The sequence below is a fragment of the Drosophila eugracilis genome, unplaced genomic scaffold (assembly GCF_018153835.1).
Source record: "Drosophila eugracilis isolate 14026-0451.02 unplaced genomic scaffold, ASM1815383v1 contig_2154, whole genome shotgun sequence".
NCBI classification, from domain to species: Eukaryota; Metazoa; Arthropoda; class Insecta; order Diptera; family Drosophilidae; genus Drosophila; species Drosophila eugracilis.
Window position 1 is genome coordinate 13,141,284 of NW_024573038.1, and position 15,180 is coordinate 13,156,463.

At 45.7% G+C, this 15,180-nt stretch overlaps 3 protein-coding genes across 4 annotated transcripts; 2 read left to right on the forward strand and 1 right to left on the reverse strand.

Annotated features, from left to right (window-relative positions):
- The first annotated feature begins 316 nt into the window (after positions 1-316).
- On the forward strand, positions 317-10,689 carry LOC108118213 (microtubule-associated serine/threonine-protein kinase 3). Of its 2 annotated transcripts, none has more exons than XM_017230782.2 (11): positions 317-482; positions 2,554-3,312; positions 3,815-4,332; positions 4,395-4,945; positions 5,069-6,335; positions 6,400-6,796; positions 6,859-7,226; positions 7,289-8,446; positions 8,510-8,813; positions 8,878-9,831; positions 9,901-10,689. In XM_017230782.2, exons 2-11 carry the CDS (start codon positions 2,655-2,657, stop codon positions 10,101-10,103), a joined length of 6,378 nt encoding a protein of 2,125 aa, XP_017086271.1. In that variant the 5' UTR covers positions 317-482; positions 2,554-2,654; the 3' UTR covers positions 10,104-10,689. The 2 variants fall into 2 exon arrangements, with proteins under 2 accessions (XP_017086271.1, XP_017086272.1); XM_017230783.2 differs by lacking the exon at positions 317-482 and adding an exon at positions 834-1,336.
- A 261-nt stretch (positions 10,690-10,950) lies between these two features.
- On the forward strand, positions 10,951-13,432 carry LOC108118214 (probable Ufm1-specific protease 2). Its single transcript, XM_017230784.1, has 2 exons — positions 10,951-11,074; positions 11,133-13,432. Exons 1-2 carry the CDS (start codon positions 11,036-11,038, stop codon positions 12,918-12,920), a joined length of 1,827 nt encoding a protein of 608 aa, XP_017086273.1. The 5' UTR covers positions 10,951-11,035; the 3' UTR covers positions 12,921-13,432.
- Positions 13,311-15,078, reverse strand: LOC108118215 (general transcription factor IIH subunit 4). Its single transcript, XM_017230785.1, has 2 exons — positions 14,754-15,078; positions 13,311-14,696 (listed from the first exon to the last, which is right to left on the reverse strand). Exons 1-2 carry the CDS (start codon positions 15,050-15,052, stop codon positions 13,499-13,501), a joined length of 1,497 nt encoding a protein of 498 aa, XP_017086274.1. The 5' UTR covers positions 15,053-15,078; the 3' UTR covers positions 13,311-13,498.
- Between the last annotated feature and the right edge of the window lie 102 nt (positions 15,079-15,180).

A 15,180-nucleotide genomic window follows, 5' to 3' on the forward strand; every position in this document is an offset into this window, starting at 1 on the left:
TAGTGATTAAAATACCTTAAGTTACTGAGATATTTGCAAAAAGCTAGTGCTTTGTTGATTCGGTCACACTTGCCACTGCCGATTTAAATCATTCACTTACATATGTATATTTGTTTGCCAAATACAAAATATGATTATAAATTTAAAAACAAGGTCCCAGTACTCTCAACGTGTGCTAGTTTGCACATTTATCTTAAGTATCTTAAATTTTTTTTGAATTTGTAAATGACGATAAGAGCACTAATTTTTAAAAAAAGCCCGCTAATCAAGAAATCAATTTAGAGATTTAAGTGTCATCGCTGTCGTGACCTTCGATAACTTGCACAGCATCGGCTGTCATCGCTAGTGGTGTGACCGTTCGGCTGACTGATATTGTTACAACGATTTTTTCGCTGTTAAAAATATTTAATAATACTCCTCAAAAAGCGTGCTAGGCACGCCAGTGTGTGTGTCAGCCCCAGCGTCAATGCTGCGTATAAAATGTAAAGTTGCAAATCGTGTGTTAAGTGCTATAAAATTGAGCAATGGTCAATTTATTGTACCAAAAACCCCGTAATCGCAATGTCTGTGGGTGTTTGTGTGCGTGCGTTTGTGTGTGGGCGGCGAAGGAGCCCCACACACAGACAGACACCCATTTACCTATACCCATGCAAAGCCCCAACTTGATGATGTTGTTTTTGTGGATTCTCTTGGCCATAATTAATTTGGACTCAAAAATCCTTTGCCCTTGGTTATTTATTTGTTTTTGTTGTTGTTTTTTGGTCTGGGGTTCTGCTGGTGGTTCCATACAATATAATCAAATCTGTGCAAACAGCGGCGGTCGCATTTGCGAATCCAATTATCATCTGAATAACTCGCGCGTCTCGCCTCGAGTGGGCGAAATTTAAACAAATATACGCCCTGTTGGCCGTGTGTGTGCGTACATATGTAGTGTACATATAGTGTGTGAGAATAAATGCCACTAAACACACAAAAATAAACGAAACGAAAACAAACTGATAACCGCAGAAGTCGGACTACGACAACGTCTACGAGACCTCGGAGCACCATTTACGATCGTGCTTTATAGTTGTCATATAGCTTATACAGCTGTAGCTGTTGGTGTAGCCCCTTTCCATCGCCAGTTCCAATCCGATCCTCACCTGCAGATAATCCGATAATTTACTGGTCTTCTTATTCAGACCAGAGAAAACCAGGGTAAACAATGGCACACTAACTGAGTTTCTTGCTTTGTGCACTTCAAGTGTATATAGCTTTAAACAAAGCGGGAAAGTTTAAAAAAAAAACTGAAACGTGGAACGAAGAGTTTAGTTGAATAGTGATACCTATATATTAGGTAAGGCATGCGTAAAAGGACAAATATTCCTTGAATATTTCTAACTCTGAATATTTTCTTGTAATTATACATAAAACCAGTTCTCAATTCAAATACCTACAAATGTATACATATATTGCATTTTAAAACATAAAGTTTTTAAAGGTCATCAAAAATTAATTCTTTCTTAAAATCTTCCAATTGTTCAGAAAATGTTCTTAGACACTTACTTAAATGAGGAAATTACTTAAATTTAAATTATCTACGCTTTATAATTTAGTCTGTTTTATATAAAATGATCTCACTGACATGATTTCACACTACAAACAAAGTTAACCAATTGACCTTGTTCATCGATTTTTTTTTTTTGGTTTTCAAAAATATTGAAATTTTTGTATACGTGAACTTGGGAAATTGTAATTTTGAACCCACGATATCAAGTATATGTTTATTTATTTAAAAATATTTATAACACAAACTTTTTAATATTTGTATAATAATTTTTTGGAATTTCAAATTTCAGTTGGATAAAATTATATAAATCAAAGTTCCTGAAATGATTTTGTGTGTATATTTCACTTTAAAATGTTTTAGAAATACATTTAAAAAGAAAACAATATGAAAAAGTAATCAATATTGAACTTGATATTCCAAATAAAAGTGTTTTATGTAAACATTTTAGAATATTGATCTGATTGTTAGTAAAGCGGTGAACTAAAGTTAAGTAAACAATTTGAAATTTGTATGCTGACTGGTATTGTTTAAAGAAATTATATTTTATTTAAGTACATGATTCAAAAGAACAAAATACAACAAAAATAGATTTCTGAATCACCGGCATTTGACTTTCGAATGGAAGAGACTTCCGTGAGACCCTTGTTATTGCCCGACATTGTGATTCAACCTATCCGGGGCACTTGCTCATTGTGGAATTTCTGGGCTATTACCCAAAAGCCTCCCACATACCAATATATATATACATATGTACATACATGTATATATGTAATATATATTAATATAATTCGATCCCATTTTTAACGGATTTATATATTTTGCGTTGTGTTTGTGTTTGGCTCGTGCAAAGTGACAACTCAACGAGATTAATTAGCCGAAGGCTTGTGTGTGGAAGCAATTTCCAATGTCTGGGTGTCGGGAATGGGTTCGGATGAGAGATGGATTGAACTGTAAACTGGGAAACGCTTTGCCAGCCGTGTGCTAATTAATTGTTCTTATTGCAGCCGCCGACGCCATGCCCAGAAGCCGAAGTAACAAAGACCCGGAGAATAACAACAACATGCGATCCTGCTAAGATCAGAGCGAACGCGAACCCAGCCGGATCATGAGTCGCCAGGAGGGAGCTTCATCCCGTCCAGCCGAGGGAGCGGCCGGCCCAGTCACATCGTCATCCTCATCGACATCCTCCACCCAATCAGTAAGTGCTGTTCTGGGCAGCAAGATATCCACATCGACGCCTCAGAAGAACGATGAACAGCAGGAACAGGAGTTCATTAATCAGAGCGTGGCCAGTGAGATCGAGGCCATGTCCATTTCGGGATCCGTATCAGCGGACAGCAGCAGTGGCACCACAACGGGCGCCACGATGAGCGGTAGTCCAGTGCCCAAGCGTAATTTGAGCACGGCAAATCTATCACGGATTCGTCCGCAGTCGAGCTACTCGGCTCGCGTCCTCATCTTTGACGATTCCGACCAGGAGGCAGCTGCCGCTGCAGCAGCTCTGGCAGCAGTTTCGTCATCCTGCAACAGTAGTGTCAAATCCTGCAGCGGACTAGAACTGCTGCCCACCTCGCCGGCCAAACTGTCCGTCGGCAACGATAGCACCAATGGCTCCTCGATGATGCGCAATCTAAATCTGACCAAGAGCTCGTCTGGTGGTCTGTCCGGAAGTTCCAGCTCCTTGCATTCGAGGGGATATACAGCTTTGTTGCGGAAGATTTCCTATCAGCAGCACACCAACTCTTTGCGTGCAGTTAGCAGCGGTAAGCGATTATCCCAGCACTTACTTAATTTATTAGTATCGTGAATATTGTCAAATTCAAGTCAAAAGATTAAAAGAATCATTAGTTTCGGAAAAATTTTAAGTTAAATTAAGTTCTCAATATTTTCCATCTTTCCAGACTAACGATAAAATTAGCTTTCCGTGCGAGAAACGCATGTTTACAATCTATTTTTATCGTTACAGTGAGTTGTGAATTCTGACGTTATTAGCACCTTAAGATTGACACCTATATTATTTTATTAATCATGTTTGTCTGGCTGTCCTTGTAAGCTTTCAAAACCAGATAACTTGCGCAAATTGTTAGAATTTTCTTTATTAAAAAAGAGATATTTTCTTTCCTTCTTAAGTATTACTTGAGTTATTAAAGAAAGTTATAAAAATTTATAGATATACTGGTATAGCATTTATTATAAAATATAAAATTCACCACATTTTTTTTTTATTAATTAACAATATCACTTAATCAAACCTACCTATTACAGAAGCCTCAAATCTGCTTCGTATGCGTCATTCCTCGCTGGGAAAGTCGGCTCCTTTCCTCACAGGCAACTATTTCCGCCATGAGCTTGCTGCTCCACCACCTATTCAGGCACCTGGCTTTGGGGCTTCTCCCTCGGCCGGTCATAACATCTCAAGGTCCGGCAGCTGTGCTGGAATTGGCATGGCCAAGCACCATCATCATTTGCACGGCGTTGTAATGCGAGGATCGGCTGGCGGAGGTGCTGGTTCAGCTGGTGGATCCTCGAGTGGAGTGGCTCATCATCGACTCAGTTTAGTTACCAATGCGGCTGCCGTTGCGGCGGCTGGCGGATCCCGGGCTCATTCTCCTTACTCGGCCAGCCCCGTGGACAGTCCGCGCCTCAATTCACCAATGCCGTTTGCATTTGCTCCGATCAAAAGGATCGCCTCGTGCCGAGGCGTTGTGGACGGACGTCGCTGGTCCGTCGCCTCATTGCCCTCCTCCGGGTATGGCACAACTCCGGGCAGCTCCAATTTATCGGTGGGTTTGTGTAGATCATTAGGAAACAATATGTATTTATAAAATGATTGCTTATGTCACAGTCTCAGTGCTCCAGCCAGGAGGGTCTTAACCAATTGCCGCACAACATTCCGCCCGGAGTCCAGGAGGCGGATGCCGCTGCCGTGGCTGCCGGTGCCTGCTGTGCCGAGCACCTCAAGCAGCATTGCCCCAAGCACTGTGCTCTGTTGCTGGCCGTTTCCCAAAAACAAATGACACCACAGCCACCGAAGCCATCGCAATTGCAGCCCCAGAAACTAATGGCAGCGACCTGTGCCAATTGCTGCGCCGAACTGAGCCTGGCCTGCAGTGGCCAGCAGCCTGGTGGTAATGGTGGCCCATCGGCCAACAGCTCCGTCTCAAGTGCGATGCAAGTTGGTGGTCGGATGTCGCCCTATTTTCGTCCACGCTCCCGATCGCTGTCCAGTCCGTCGCGTTCACCAGTTGTGGACAATGAGATTGCCGTAATGAACACTCTTTACAAGGAACGTTTTCCCAAGGCTACGCAGCAAATGGAGGAGCGCTTGAAGCACTTCATCAACGAAAACAAGAGTGCTGCATGCAACAGCTTCAGAGATTCACAGCCGATAGTGCGGTGAGTCTACATTTTAGCTGCAACTTTAATGAATCTTTTGAGGAAGCTACTACAATTTTGATCAATATTTTATGTAATATATTTGTAGAATATTAGTGAACTAAAACGGATTTTCTTTTACAGTTTCGTGCACCATCAGGTATTGGAAATGGCGCGGGATTGCCTGCACAAATCGGAAGCCAAGTTGATAACCTCGCAATATTTCTATGAGTTGAGTGAGAATCTGGAGCGTCTGTTGGTAGAAACCAAGGAAAAATCCCCGGAGGCCGCCGCTGAGCTAAATGGTGTTATTAAAAAGCTACTGCTGATCATCTCGCGACCAGCTCGGTTGCTGGAATGCCTGGAATTTGATCCACAGGAGTTCTACGAGCTGCTAGAGGCTGCCGAGGGTCATGCCAAAGCTATGCCCGTGATCAAGGCAGACATTCCGCAATACATTATCCATAAGCTAGGCCTAAACCGTGATCCCATCGCCGAGTTGCAGCAGGAATTGCGAGAGACACAGCAAATGTGTTCGGAACAGGTCACCGTGGATGCGGATCCACTGCATCCCGGTGGCAGTTTGCTCCTCAATTCGCCCTTAACCAGCGCAGCTAAGCAGTTGAGCAGCCTGGCTTTGGATTCCATTGCTTTGGACTCGGGAAGTGGCAAGGCGACACCTCAACAGCCTCCTCAGACGCCGGTGGCGACGAATGAAATGGCTCCCTCTTTTGCGATGGCTATTAATCAAATGAATGAGGAGAGAACAGGTGCAGGTACTGCAGTTGGTGGATCGGGTGTGACAGGAACGGGAGCTGGAGGAATAACTGGAGGCACAGCAGGAACAATAACGGGCAGTGGAGCTCAACAGCCCTCACCTCACGAAAATGATTTTGACATTGTCAAGCTGATCTCAAATGGTGCTTACGGAGCCGTCTACCTGGTGAAGCACAAGACTACGCGTCAGCGCTTCGCCATGAAGAAAATCAACAAAAATAATCTCATCCTGCGCAACCAGGTAGAGCAGGTGTTTGCCGAACGTGATATTCTCTCGTTTGCCGACAATCCCTTTGTGGTCAGCATGTACTGTTCGTTTGAGACCAAGAAGCACCTGTGCCTGGTTATGGAGTACGTGGAGGGCGGCGATTGCGGCACGCTGCTCAAGAACATCGGGCCACTGCCGGCGGACATGGCCCGCTTCTATTTCGCCGAGACAGTATTAGCCGTAGAGTATCTGCACAGCTACGGCATTGTGCATCGCGATCTGAAGCCTGACAACCTTCTGATCACGGCCTTGGGTCACATCAAGCTCACGGACTTTGGCCTCTCCAAAATGGGACTTATGTCGTTGGCCACCAATCTGTACGAGGGGTATATTGACTCAGAAACAAGACAGTTTTCCGACAAGCAGGTATGTAATTTTTAGACTACACACTGTATTCTTTAAATTTATGAAATATTTTTATCTTTTTCAGGTTTACGGCACACCAGAGTACATTGCCCCCGAAGTGATCCTGCGCCAGGGTTATGGAAAACCAGTCGATTGGTGGTCTATGGGCATCATTCTCTATGAATTCCTCATCGGTTGTGTGCCGTTTTTTGGGGAGACCACTGAGGAATTATTTGCGCACACTGTCAATGATGACATCGAATGGCCGGACAGTGAGGATTGGCCTGTGCAATCGGAAGCAAAAGACATCATTTCGCAACTGTTACAGCAGAACCCGAGAGATCGTTTGGGCACCCAAACGGGTGCCCTTGAGATGAAGGAGCACGAATATTTTCTGGGCATGGATTGGAACTCTCTGCTGCGTCAGAAGGCAGAGTTTGTACCGCAGTTGTCCCATGACGATGATACCAGTTATTTTGACAGTAAGCGGAAACAGATTGAATAAAATGAAGTATACCTAATAATAACGTTATTTATTAAACAGCTCGCATGGATCGCTATAACCATGATCTTGGCGGTGAAGATACGGACGACACAGATGACACGCCCGTCTTCGGCAGTTTTAATTCGTATACACCGCAGTATAGGAAGCAGCATTATAGTTGGTCCCGTCATGCCACACCCACGTCTACCGATGGAGTCAAATCAACGGCCACGCCACCACTTACATCGCTGCCATCGCGTGCCCAGGAAATCCCAGTAGCAACTGTAGGTGCTACATCAACTGGCGCCCTGCCTAAACTCAAAACGGGAATGATAAGCGGAAGTGGAAGCGGTAGTGGTTCGAATAGCACCTCCAATGAGGGAGTGGTCAACAAGTTCTTAAACACGCCACAACTGCGAAAGCTAGATGTGAGTCAATACTTTAAATGTTATCTCGAAAAAAAAATATCTAAAAACAATATTTTATGCAGCTCTCGTCCAGTTGCCTAAAGGTGCCGTCCACCCCGGATGCTGATTACTTGCCCGAATTACTGCACAATGTCACGATTGGAAATGATGCCGAGCTGCGAATGTTGAAGCATTATCTCCAGCAACCTAATCCCGGAGCCACACAGCGTCTGCAGCAGCGTCATAGTATGCCGCCAAATACGACCACCATTATCAGCACACCGGCCACTCCGCCACCAACTCAAACTCAGGCAGCAATGACAGCTACACCGCCAACGGCCACGGCAGGAAGCTTTTCGCGTAGCACGCCGGAGAGTTCTCAGACGGACAGTGATGACTTCTCGCCGCAAATTAACCGGAAACGTAAGGGCGTCTGCGCTAGGGACATTCTGCCGCGTTTCTCTATATCAATAGAAGATGAAACTATTTCCGCGGGCAGCTCGTCCACGGAGAATATGAACTTGCCAAGAGAACAATCGCCGCTGGCTTTGCAGCATCAACCAAAATCCATGGACGGCAGCAGCAGTGGTAGTAGCATGAAGCATCATCGTTCCAGGTCAATTGTAAAATCTGCATCTGCTTTGGGTTTGTCTCTGATGACATCACTAGACAATAGTCAATTGGCTGCGCAGTTGGTTGGGATTCAATCACCGGGTGGCGGAGGAAATGGCTCCAGCACGGCCAGCTCCAGGGATACTTCACCATGTCGGGAGCTTTCGCCATTGGTGACTAATTTGAAGCCACCGATAATCATTCGACGTGGACCTCGTGGATTTGGTTTTACTGTCCATACCATTCGTGTTTACTATGGCGATACAGATTTCTATACAATGCATCATTTGGTCATGGCGGTGGACGAGGGCAGTCCTGCCTTTGAAGCCGGACTGAGGCCAGCGGATCTCATTACCCATGTTAATGGGGAAGCTGTGCAGGGTCTGTTCCACACCCAGGTGCTGCAGCTGCTTCTAAGTGGCGGCGAACATGTAACTCTTCGCGCCACGCCACTCGAGCACACAAGCATTCAAAGCGGTGGACGTAAGCGCGATCTCATGCAGAGCAAGTTGGCCAAGAAGGGTCTGAATCGTCAGAAGAAGCAGACGAAGCGGGAGCACGACAAGAAGCGTAAAACCTCGCTGTTCCGACGTATAAGCAGCAAGCGTGCAAATGCGGAGATGCAGCAGGTGAGTTTACCTTTGTACAATGGTACATTATACCTGGTTTTTGAACTTTTATTTTTCCTTTAGTACTCTGCTGGCACAAGTTCACCCACTACACCGTCAGCCAGAAATTTGTCGCCGTTGGATTCATCGTATCATAGCAGCTGCTGCCAGTCTGCAGCCAACTCCTCATCGCAATCCACCTCGCCCTCATCCTCATCACCCAACACACCCACCGGCTCAAGTGGATCCAACACAGGATCCGCTCCAGTTGCTCCCTCGGCTCTTAGTGTGCAATTGCCAGCAGCCCCGCCACCCACTCAGCTGGTGCTCTTGCCTCATGTGGGAGCCGTTGTTGGCAGTAGTCCCACCTCTGTGGGAAATGTGCCAGGTAAGAAAATGGGAAATGAAAACGAGTTATCTGTTATTAAAAAATTTTTATATAATTTCTATAGTATCTCCTACTGGTGTCGTTCCGCAACTGTACCAGCGTCCATCCACTCTACATGGTCTCAAGCACAAGCTGCACGCGGCCACCGCCGTAATAGCAGGCGGGGGCAATGCCAATAATCCCGCCGGAGGACTGAAGACCCTCCATACCACGAGCAACAATTCGCTGCCCAATCGTCGGAAGTCTGTGGGCCACATTCCACTGTCTCCGTTGGCGCGGACTCCTTCACCATCGCCGCTGCCATCTTCGCCCACACGATCTCCTTCTCCATTGGCCTTTCCACTGGTTGGCCATCAGCCAGGAGCCTCCAACACCACACAGTCTTACAGTCCGGGAAGCACACTGCCCACATTGCAGACGGCAGTGAATGCGAATAGCAAGAAAGCAGGATTTGCCCGGACCAAGTCGGCTGAGCCGAGTTCACCGCTGCTGAGGCGCGCCTTGTCCCCTGATCGTTTGCACCCCCGTAGTGCTGAAACAAAGATATCGCCACTCTGCTGCTCGCCGCCCATCAAACAACCGACGCATCAGCGTGTGGTTACCACTACCTGGAGGTCGACTCAGGGGGGTAATGCAGCGTCAAGTAGTGGAGCAGTCTCAGGTGCTCCGGCAGCTCAACCCCAGCAGTTGATGACTGCCGCCTGTGAGGAATCTCAAAGACAAACTTCTGGACCTGTAGCGGTTAATACAACTGCTGCTGGAGCAGAGCCAAGCGCTACCACTGTGGTTACCCTCGCTAATTGTGAGCCGCTGCCGCGTATTGCCGAGGAGAAGGATTCGCCAACTAGCACTCAGGACAGTAGCAGTGTGTCCGAGGGATTCATGCCCGCCATCGAGGAATACGCAGAGGGAGAGTCCTCGTCCTCGCCGACTCAGACCCTGGAGAAGCCGACAAAGGTAAAGGCCACTGAGCAGCCAGAGATGGAGCCTGCTGGAAAAAACAAGAAGTTTGATCAGGGTGAGTTGATTATCCTCATTAACCACTTTATTTATTATTTAAATAATAACCAATGTTATGGATTTCCAGGTAAAACCACAACCCCTTTGGCACCCAAAACCAAGCCCCAGAACAGTGGCTGTAAAACTTCGATGACAACGACAAAGCCTGCCAGTCCGAGCGTGACCATTACCACAGGACCACGCAAGGACTCAACGGCTATGACCGCCGGAGCCGGAACCACTGCAACAGGATCAACTGCAGCCACTTCTGCTGCCAAGCAGAGGAAGTAGCGCCAGAGCAACCGAGGGGGATATGGATGCTTATGTTTTAAATTTCAAGTTTAAACAATTATCTAAAATGAGTAGGGGAGTGGTTTGTGGGCAAGAAATGAAAGCCGCAGGAATTCAATATATGTATAATTATAGCGAGGGATTGCGTTTTAAACCTTTTTTCGAAGTAAGCTTGTGTGTTTTTGCGCAAATCATACAATTTAGCAATGAAATTTAATTAGAAAATTCTGAAACCTAGTAGTTTGTAGATGTCGTAACTAAAGGAAAACAAAAAAAAACAAAAAAACAAAACCGCTTAAAAACTCTTAATGTAAATTAGTAGCCACGAAAGTAAAACGAGAAAAAGCACGATATTCCAGTTAAAGCAAATCTAAGAGGCACCACGCAATTATGTACTGTATATAAATGTGTAACATTGATAGAATTAATGAATTGTGGACTTCGAATGATGAGTCGAATGGAGAGTCATGGAACGGAAGGCAAGGTATTTGGCCTGCGTTTATAACATTTTTTGCGAATCTATACACTATGCCGAAATCAATATAAAATATATATTAAATAAATGTTATATGTGTGTGTATTAAAAGTGACTTTTTGTATTTCTTTATGAATGTCTACGGATTACAAAGTTGTTTCCTCTTACTAACGAGTGATTTTTTATGCGTAGTTTTTGTTTTAAATCGAATAAAACACTCGAAATTGAATAATAGAATGTAAAATGTTAGAACTTTTTTTGTGTTATAAGTTTAATTGATTGTCATTTTAAAAGGATTTTAACTTTTTAGCATACTTTTTGAAAACCCCTTTTCTGAGCCCATGTCGATAGGTCTAAAGCCATTAAGACGCTGTTATCGATAGATATTTGCCAGCTGTGCAATAATCGCGCTAGTGGCCGAAATAACTTTATTTTTACTAATATATTAATCGCAAATATGCTGCCCAAACTGAAAATTTCCGCTTTTCTGCTGAAGGTAAGACATTGTTTAGTATAATTAACAAGAATTTGTAATGTAGAATTTACTATTTCAGCGCCTGGAGCGAACAAAGCAACAGTGCAGTGGTTGTTTATATGGAGTTTTTTATGGAGAGGGCACCTTACTCCTTTTGAGTTTCAACATTGAATCCAGTTTAGGCCAGTTGAACTATGAGCAGATTCAGCATAGGTTTCCTGCGGAACTGGATCTTTGCGGATTGGTCAAGTTCGGTGATTGCACCGATGGCCAGGCGCACCTTAATGAGGTCATCAAATCGGTGGACATCACTGACAATCCCATTCTACTGCAATGCGAATTGGGTACCTTGGTGGGCCTACGGGCGTCTTTCTTTGTTCACGGAAAGCTGGAGGAAGCTCCGTATGAGGTAATGGAGGCAGATCAGTTGTACAACGACTTCTGCTTCACTCGGCTGCAGTGCGGGTTCTTCCTGCAAACTGCCGCCACTCCGGAATCCGTGTCTCGGGAAATGCATGTGCTGCGCAAGCGAGTGGCCGATGGCAATCTGGTATTCAACGTTCCCCAGACGAAAATCTTCATTAACAGTTGCGGTCCGTTAGACAATCGGTTTACCAGTGATTCTCAAATTCAGGATCTTATCGATGTTGTTCCCAGTCCAGGGAATGAAAAGGAGGCTGCCGTTACCGACAAAAAGAAGAACAAAGGACCAAATACGCCAGTCAAGAGATTAGCACCCAGTGGCTGCGACTACGAGGTGATTCCCATCGATGTTATGCGCTCCCGCAGTCGGGATCCCGTGGCAAGGGACTCACCGCCTCATCCAGCTCTCAGCATTGCTGTGACTACCGAGGAGCAATCCCGGGTGCAAGTTCCATTGGAGATCGAAGCTATGGCTATTCTGTGTCGGAAGACCAAGTTATTGCGGCTCTACGATGTGCTCATCGAGAGCATCTGCCGGGCTCTTAGACTATTCGAGTTGAGCCTGATTGAGCATCTCACAGAATCGGAGAGTGGAAAGCTGCTGGTGCCCGCTAGTTATCACTTTTATCCCCAGGAGTTTGGTCACTTCGTGAGCTGCGCATATCTGGAGGATCTGGGCGATGATGAGCCCAGTATGCAGGAGAGACGCAAGCGACTTCATCGCCAGTTTGCCTTGCCCGTCAGTCGCCCTTACTTCCGCAGAGCCAATCAGATACACTTCCTAGGTGAAACAGAAGAAGCGCCCTGGACTCCATTGCTCAACACCCATATCGGAGTCCGTCCCAGTGGAGTAACCGACGGCAAAGAGTACTTAGTTAGCGGAAACTACCACTACTATCATTACCTGCAACAGCAGGTGCAAGACAAGGGATGGGGCTGCGCCTACCGCTCGCTGCAGACGATCTGCTCCTGGTTCGTCTTGCAGGGCTACACAAATGCACCGATACCGACGCATTTGGAGGTGCAGGAATATCTGCACAAGATCAATGACAAGCCAGCTGCTTTCGTAGGATCTTCCCAGTGGATTGGTTCCACCGAGATCAGTATGTGCCTACAGGGATTCCTTAACGTAGACTCCAAAATTCTACACGTTGCTTCTGGAGCTGAAATGGCTACAGTTGCTTCTGAGCTGGCCATGCATTTCCAGACGCAAGGTACACCGGTGATGATTGGAGGCGGTGTGCTGGCTCACACCATTATCGGCGTGGACTATTGCGTGCAAACGGGTCAGGTTAAGTTCCTGATCTTGGATCCCCATTACACGGGGGCCGATGATCTGGCCACCATTCAAATCAAAGGCTGGTGCGGCTGGAAAGGAATGGATTTTTGGGCCAAGGGTAGCTACTATAATCTCTGCATGCCCCAGCGTCCAATTTTGTATTAGGTTCTGACAGATCTTTTTCCATTTGCATTTAAGTAGGTTGGGGTGGAGTGACTGGTTTTTTATAATCAATTTCTTAACTTTTTGGCCTTTTAGTATATTATAAATTTTGATAATTTTTTGGAAAAGAAATAGCATTCGAAAACAGGAATATCGTTAGGTGTCATAAAGAATTTTCGAACTCAAAACAAGAAGATATTGATTGTGTAAAATGTTTAAATGTGCAATAGCATATTAATATATTTTTAAGATTCGTATTAAGTTTCTTGTATAGTGTAAAAGTCAAACCAGACCTTAAACTTTTATATAGACTTTTGGCTCCTTAAGGGCTTCAAGTTTTTGTTTTGAAAATTTACAAGTTAACCCACCCTAAATTACAATCTAAGGTCAAGCTTTAATGTGTGTAATTATTTCTTTTATATCTGTGTACTTTAATTTTATTATTTTTCTTGTACCTTATATGTCGATGCTATATCTCCCCCTCACTTATTAAACAATATATTATATTAATTAAACTTAAAAACGAGATGGAGACGTATGTCGCCCTTAGGATTGGCGGCCACTGGCTAGGATTCACCGCCTTATCCACTTTTAGAGTACTTCTTCCAGTAACGCTTGACATCATCGTGTCCATTCTTCTGAACCACCATTGTACGAGTTCGTTCATTTTGCCACACCAACATATGAATCGACTGAGCGTAGTCCCTTAGCGTTATGAAATCAGTCTGGGAGAGGAACTGGTTGTACACCACGCCTTCCGTGTAGGTAAAACGATTTCGCTCCAGCTCCCACAGTTTTATTTGATCCACGACTGTGGGCGGGAGACAGGATTTGGAGTTGATGGCAGACTCGACCAACCGCATGTTGGGATGCGCATATTGTTCCAGATATGAGACAATCTGCTCAGCCGTTATTCCACCCCGCAGTGCCTGACGCACAGAATCTCTTGTGAGCACGCCCACGACGAGATTTGGAAAGCGGTAGAGTAGTTCTGTAAACAAACCCAAAACGGCTACCTGAAGGGCCGAGTCTGTGTAGGCATACACCCGGTAGTTTGTCTCCACAACGATATAACCACAATCTTGGGTGACCTCCTCGTCCATGGCAACAGAGGCAGTAGCCGCAGCCTCCTTACTGGTCACATTTAGAGCCAAACGAGTGGGATAGAAACGTCCCTCTTTACGCTTTCGCTGGAAGACCAATCCAAACTCTCGCAGATGCTGCAAAAATGTCAGCATCTGGTTGTTCATCCCTTCCGAACTGTAGTCCCTGCCTAATGTGGAGAAGCTGAGCTGAAACAGCATGGACAGGCATTCCGGTAAGCTAATTCCACGCTCCTCGCAGGTATCCAGGTACTGGAGCATAAAGTGCCAAACCTGCGCCCGTGTATCCAGCAGCAGAAACTGGAAACCCTGCCGGGTTATGGTAATTCCGTCGCGTTCATCTCTTTTCATAAGATTGGCATGCAGAAGAATTCTTACGGCATCCGGACTTATGGCCTCCGCATCGGTGCCATTGCGATTTCCGGTACCAACCATATAATGCAACACACAACGCCAGCGCGACATGGCATATGTGTCCAGAAAAGCGATATCTCTGGGTTTTGAATCCTTCTCCAGCGTATTAGTCATAGGCCAAGGCTTTCCGCCACCTAACAGCACCTGACGCACGCTCTTCTTGAAAGTGGGCGAGAGTTCCCAGGCAGACAGGCCACCAGGAATGGCTGTAACCCGCCAGACATTCAACGCTGTTAGGCAGCTGGTGGCCTCGGTTTGTTCCCTGCAGGATAAATGTTTTAGAAGGACGTATGAAGAAATTGGAAATTTTTAAACTCACTTGGCACAACGTTGGGCACCCCATGAAGTGACCACTGCTTGCGGCACTGGTTGGTCCACGAACAGTATCCGTATAATAAACTGCCTGGCTATCTCGGGAAGCTCCCGAAACACGGCCAAACAAATGGGTGGATAGTTGTAGAGTTTTTCAAGCGACTCTGGAGTTTGCCGGCTGCGCAGGTACTCCTGGAAGTCCTTGCACTCTAGGTTTGCAGGTCCCTGCACCAAAGGCGACAGACCACTGGTACCACTTCCTCCGGCAGCCGAGTGCCGACCAGGCCCGGATTTCGTGTCGGCCATGTCGATTCGAATGTCGAAATGGTAAACAAAAGCGATCGGCATCGACAGCCGGTCTTTGCCGGCGACAATCGATAGCAGTGTTCAGGGGCGCATCAAAGCATCAATTATTATTATATTTATTATGTCAC

Excerpts from the sequence above, each read along its gene's own strand:
- LOC108118213 (XM_017230782.2), top strand. The coding sequence starts at position 2,655 with ATGAGTCGCCAGGAGGGAGCTTCATCCCGTCCAGCCGAGGGAGCGGCC. Across the intron at positions 4,946-5,068 it reads GATTCACAGCCGATAGTGCG|TTTCGTGCACCATCAGGTAT; the intron begins GTGAGTCTACAT and ends TTTCTTTTACAG. Across the intron at positions 6,336-6,399 it reads GACAGTTTTCCGACAAGCAG|GTTTACGGCACACCAGAGTA; the intron begins GTATGTAATTTT and ends TATCTTTTTCAG.
- LOC108118214 (XM_017230784.1), top strand. The coding sequence starts at position 11,036 with ATGCTGCCCAAACTGAAAATTTCCGCTTTTCTGCTGAAG. Across the intron at positions 11,075-11,132 it reads TTTCCGCTTTTCTGCTGAAG|CGCCTGGAGCGAACAAAGCA; the intron begins GTAAGACATTGT and ends TTACTATTTCAG.
- LOC108118215 (XM_017230785.1), bottom strand. The coding sequence starts at position 15,052 with ATGGCCGACACGAAATCCGGGCCTGGTCGGCACTCGGCTGCCGGAGGA. Across the intron at positions 14,697-14,753 it reads GGTGCCCAACGTTGTGCCAA|GGAACAAACCGAGGCCACCA; the intron begins GTGAGTTTAAAA and ends TTTATCCTGCAG.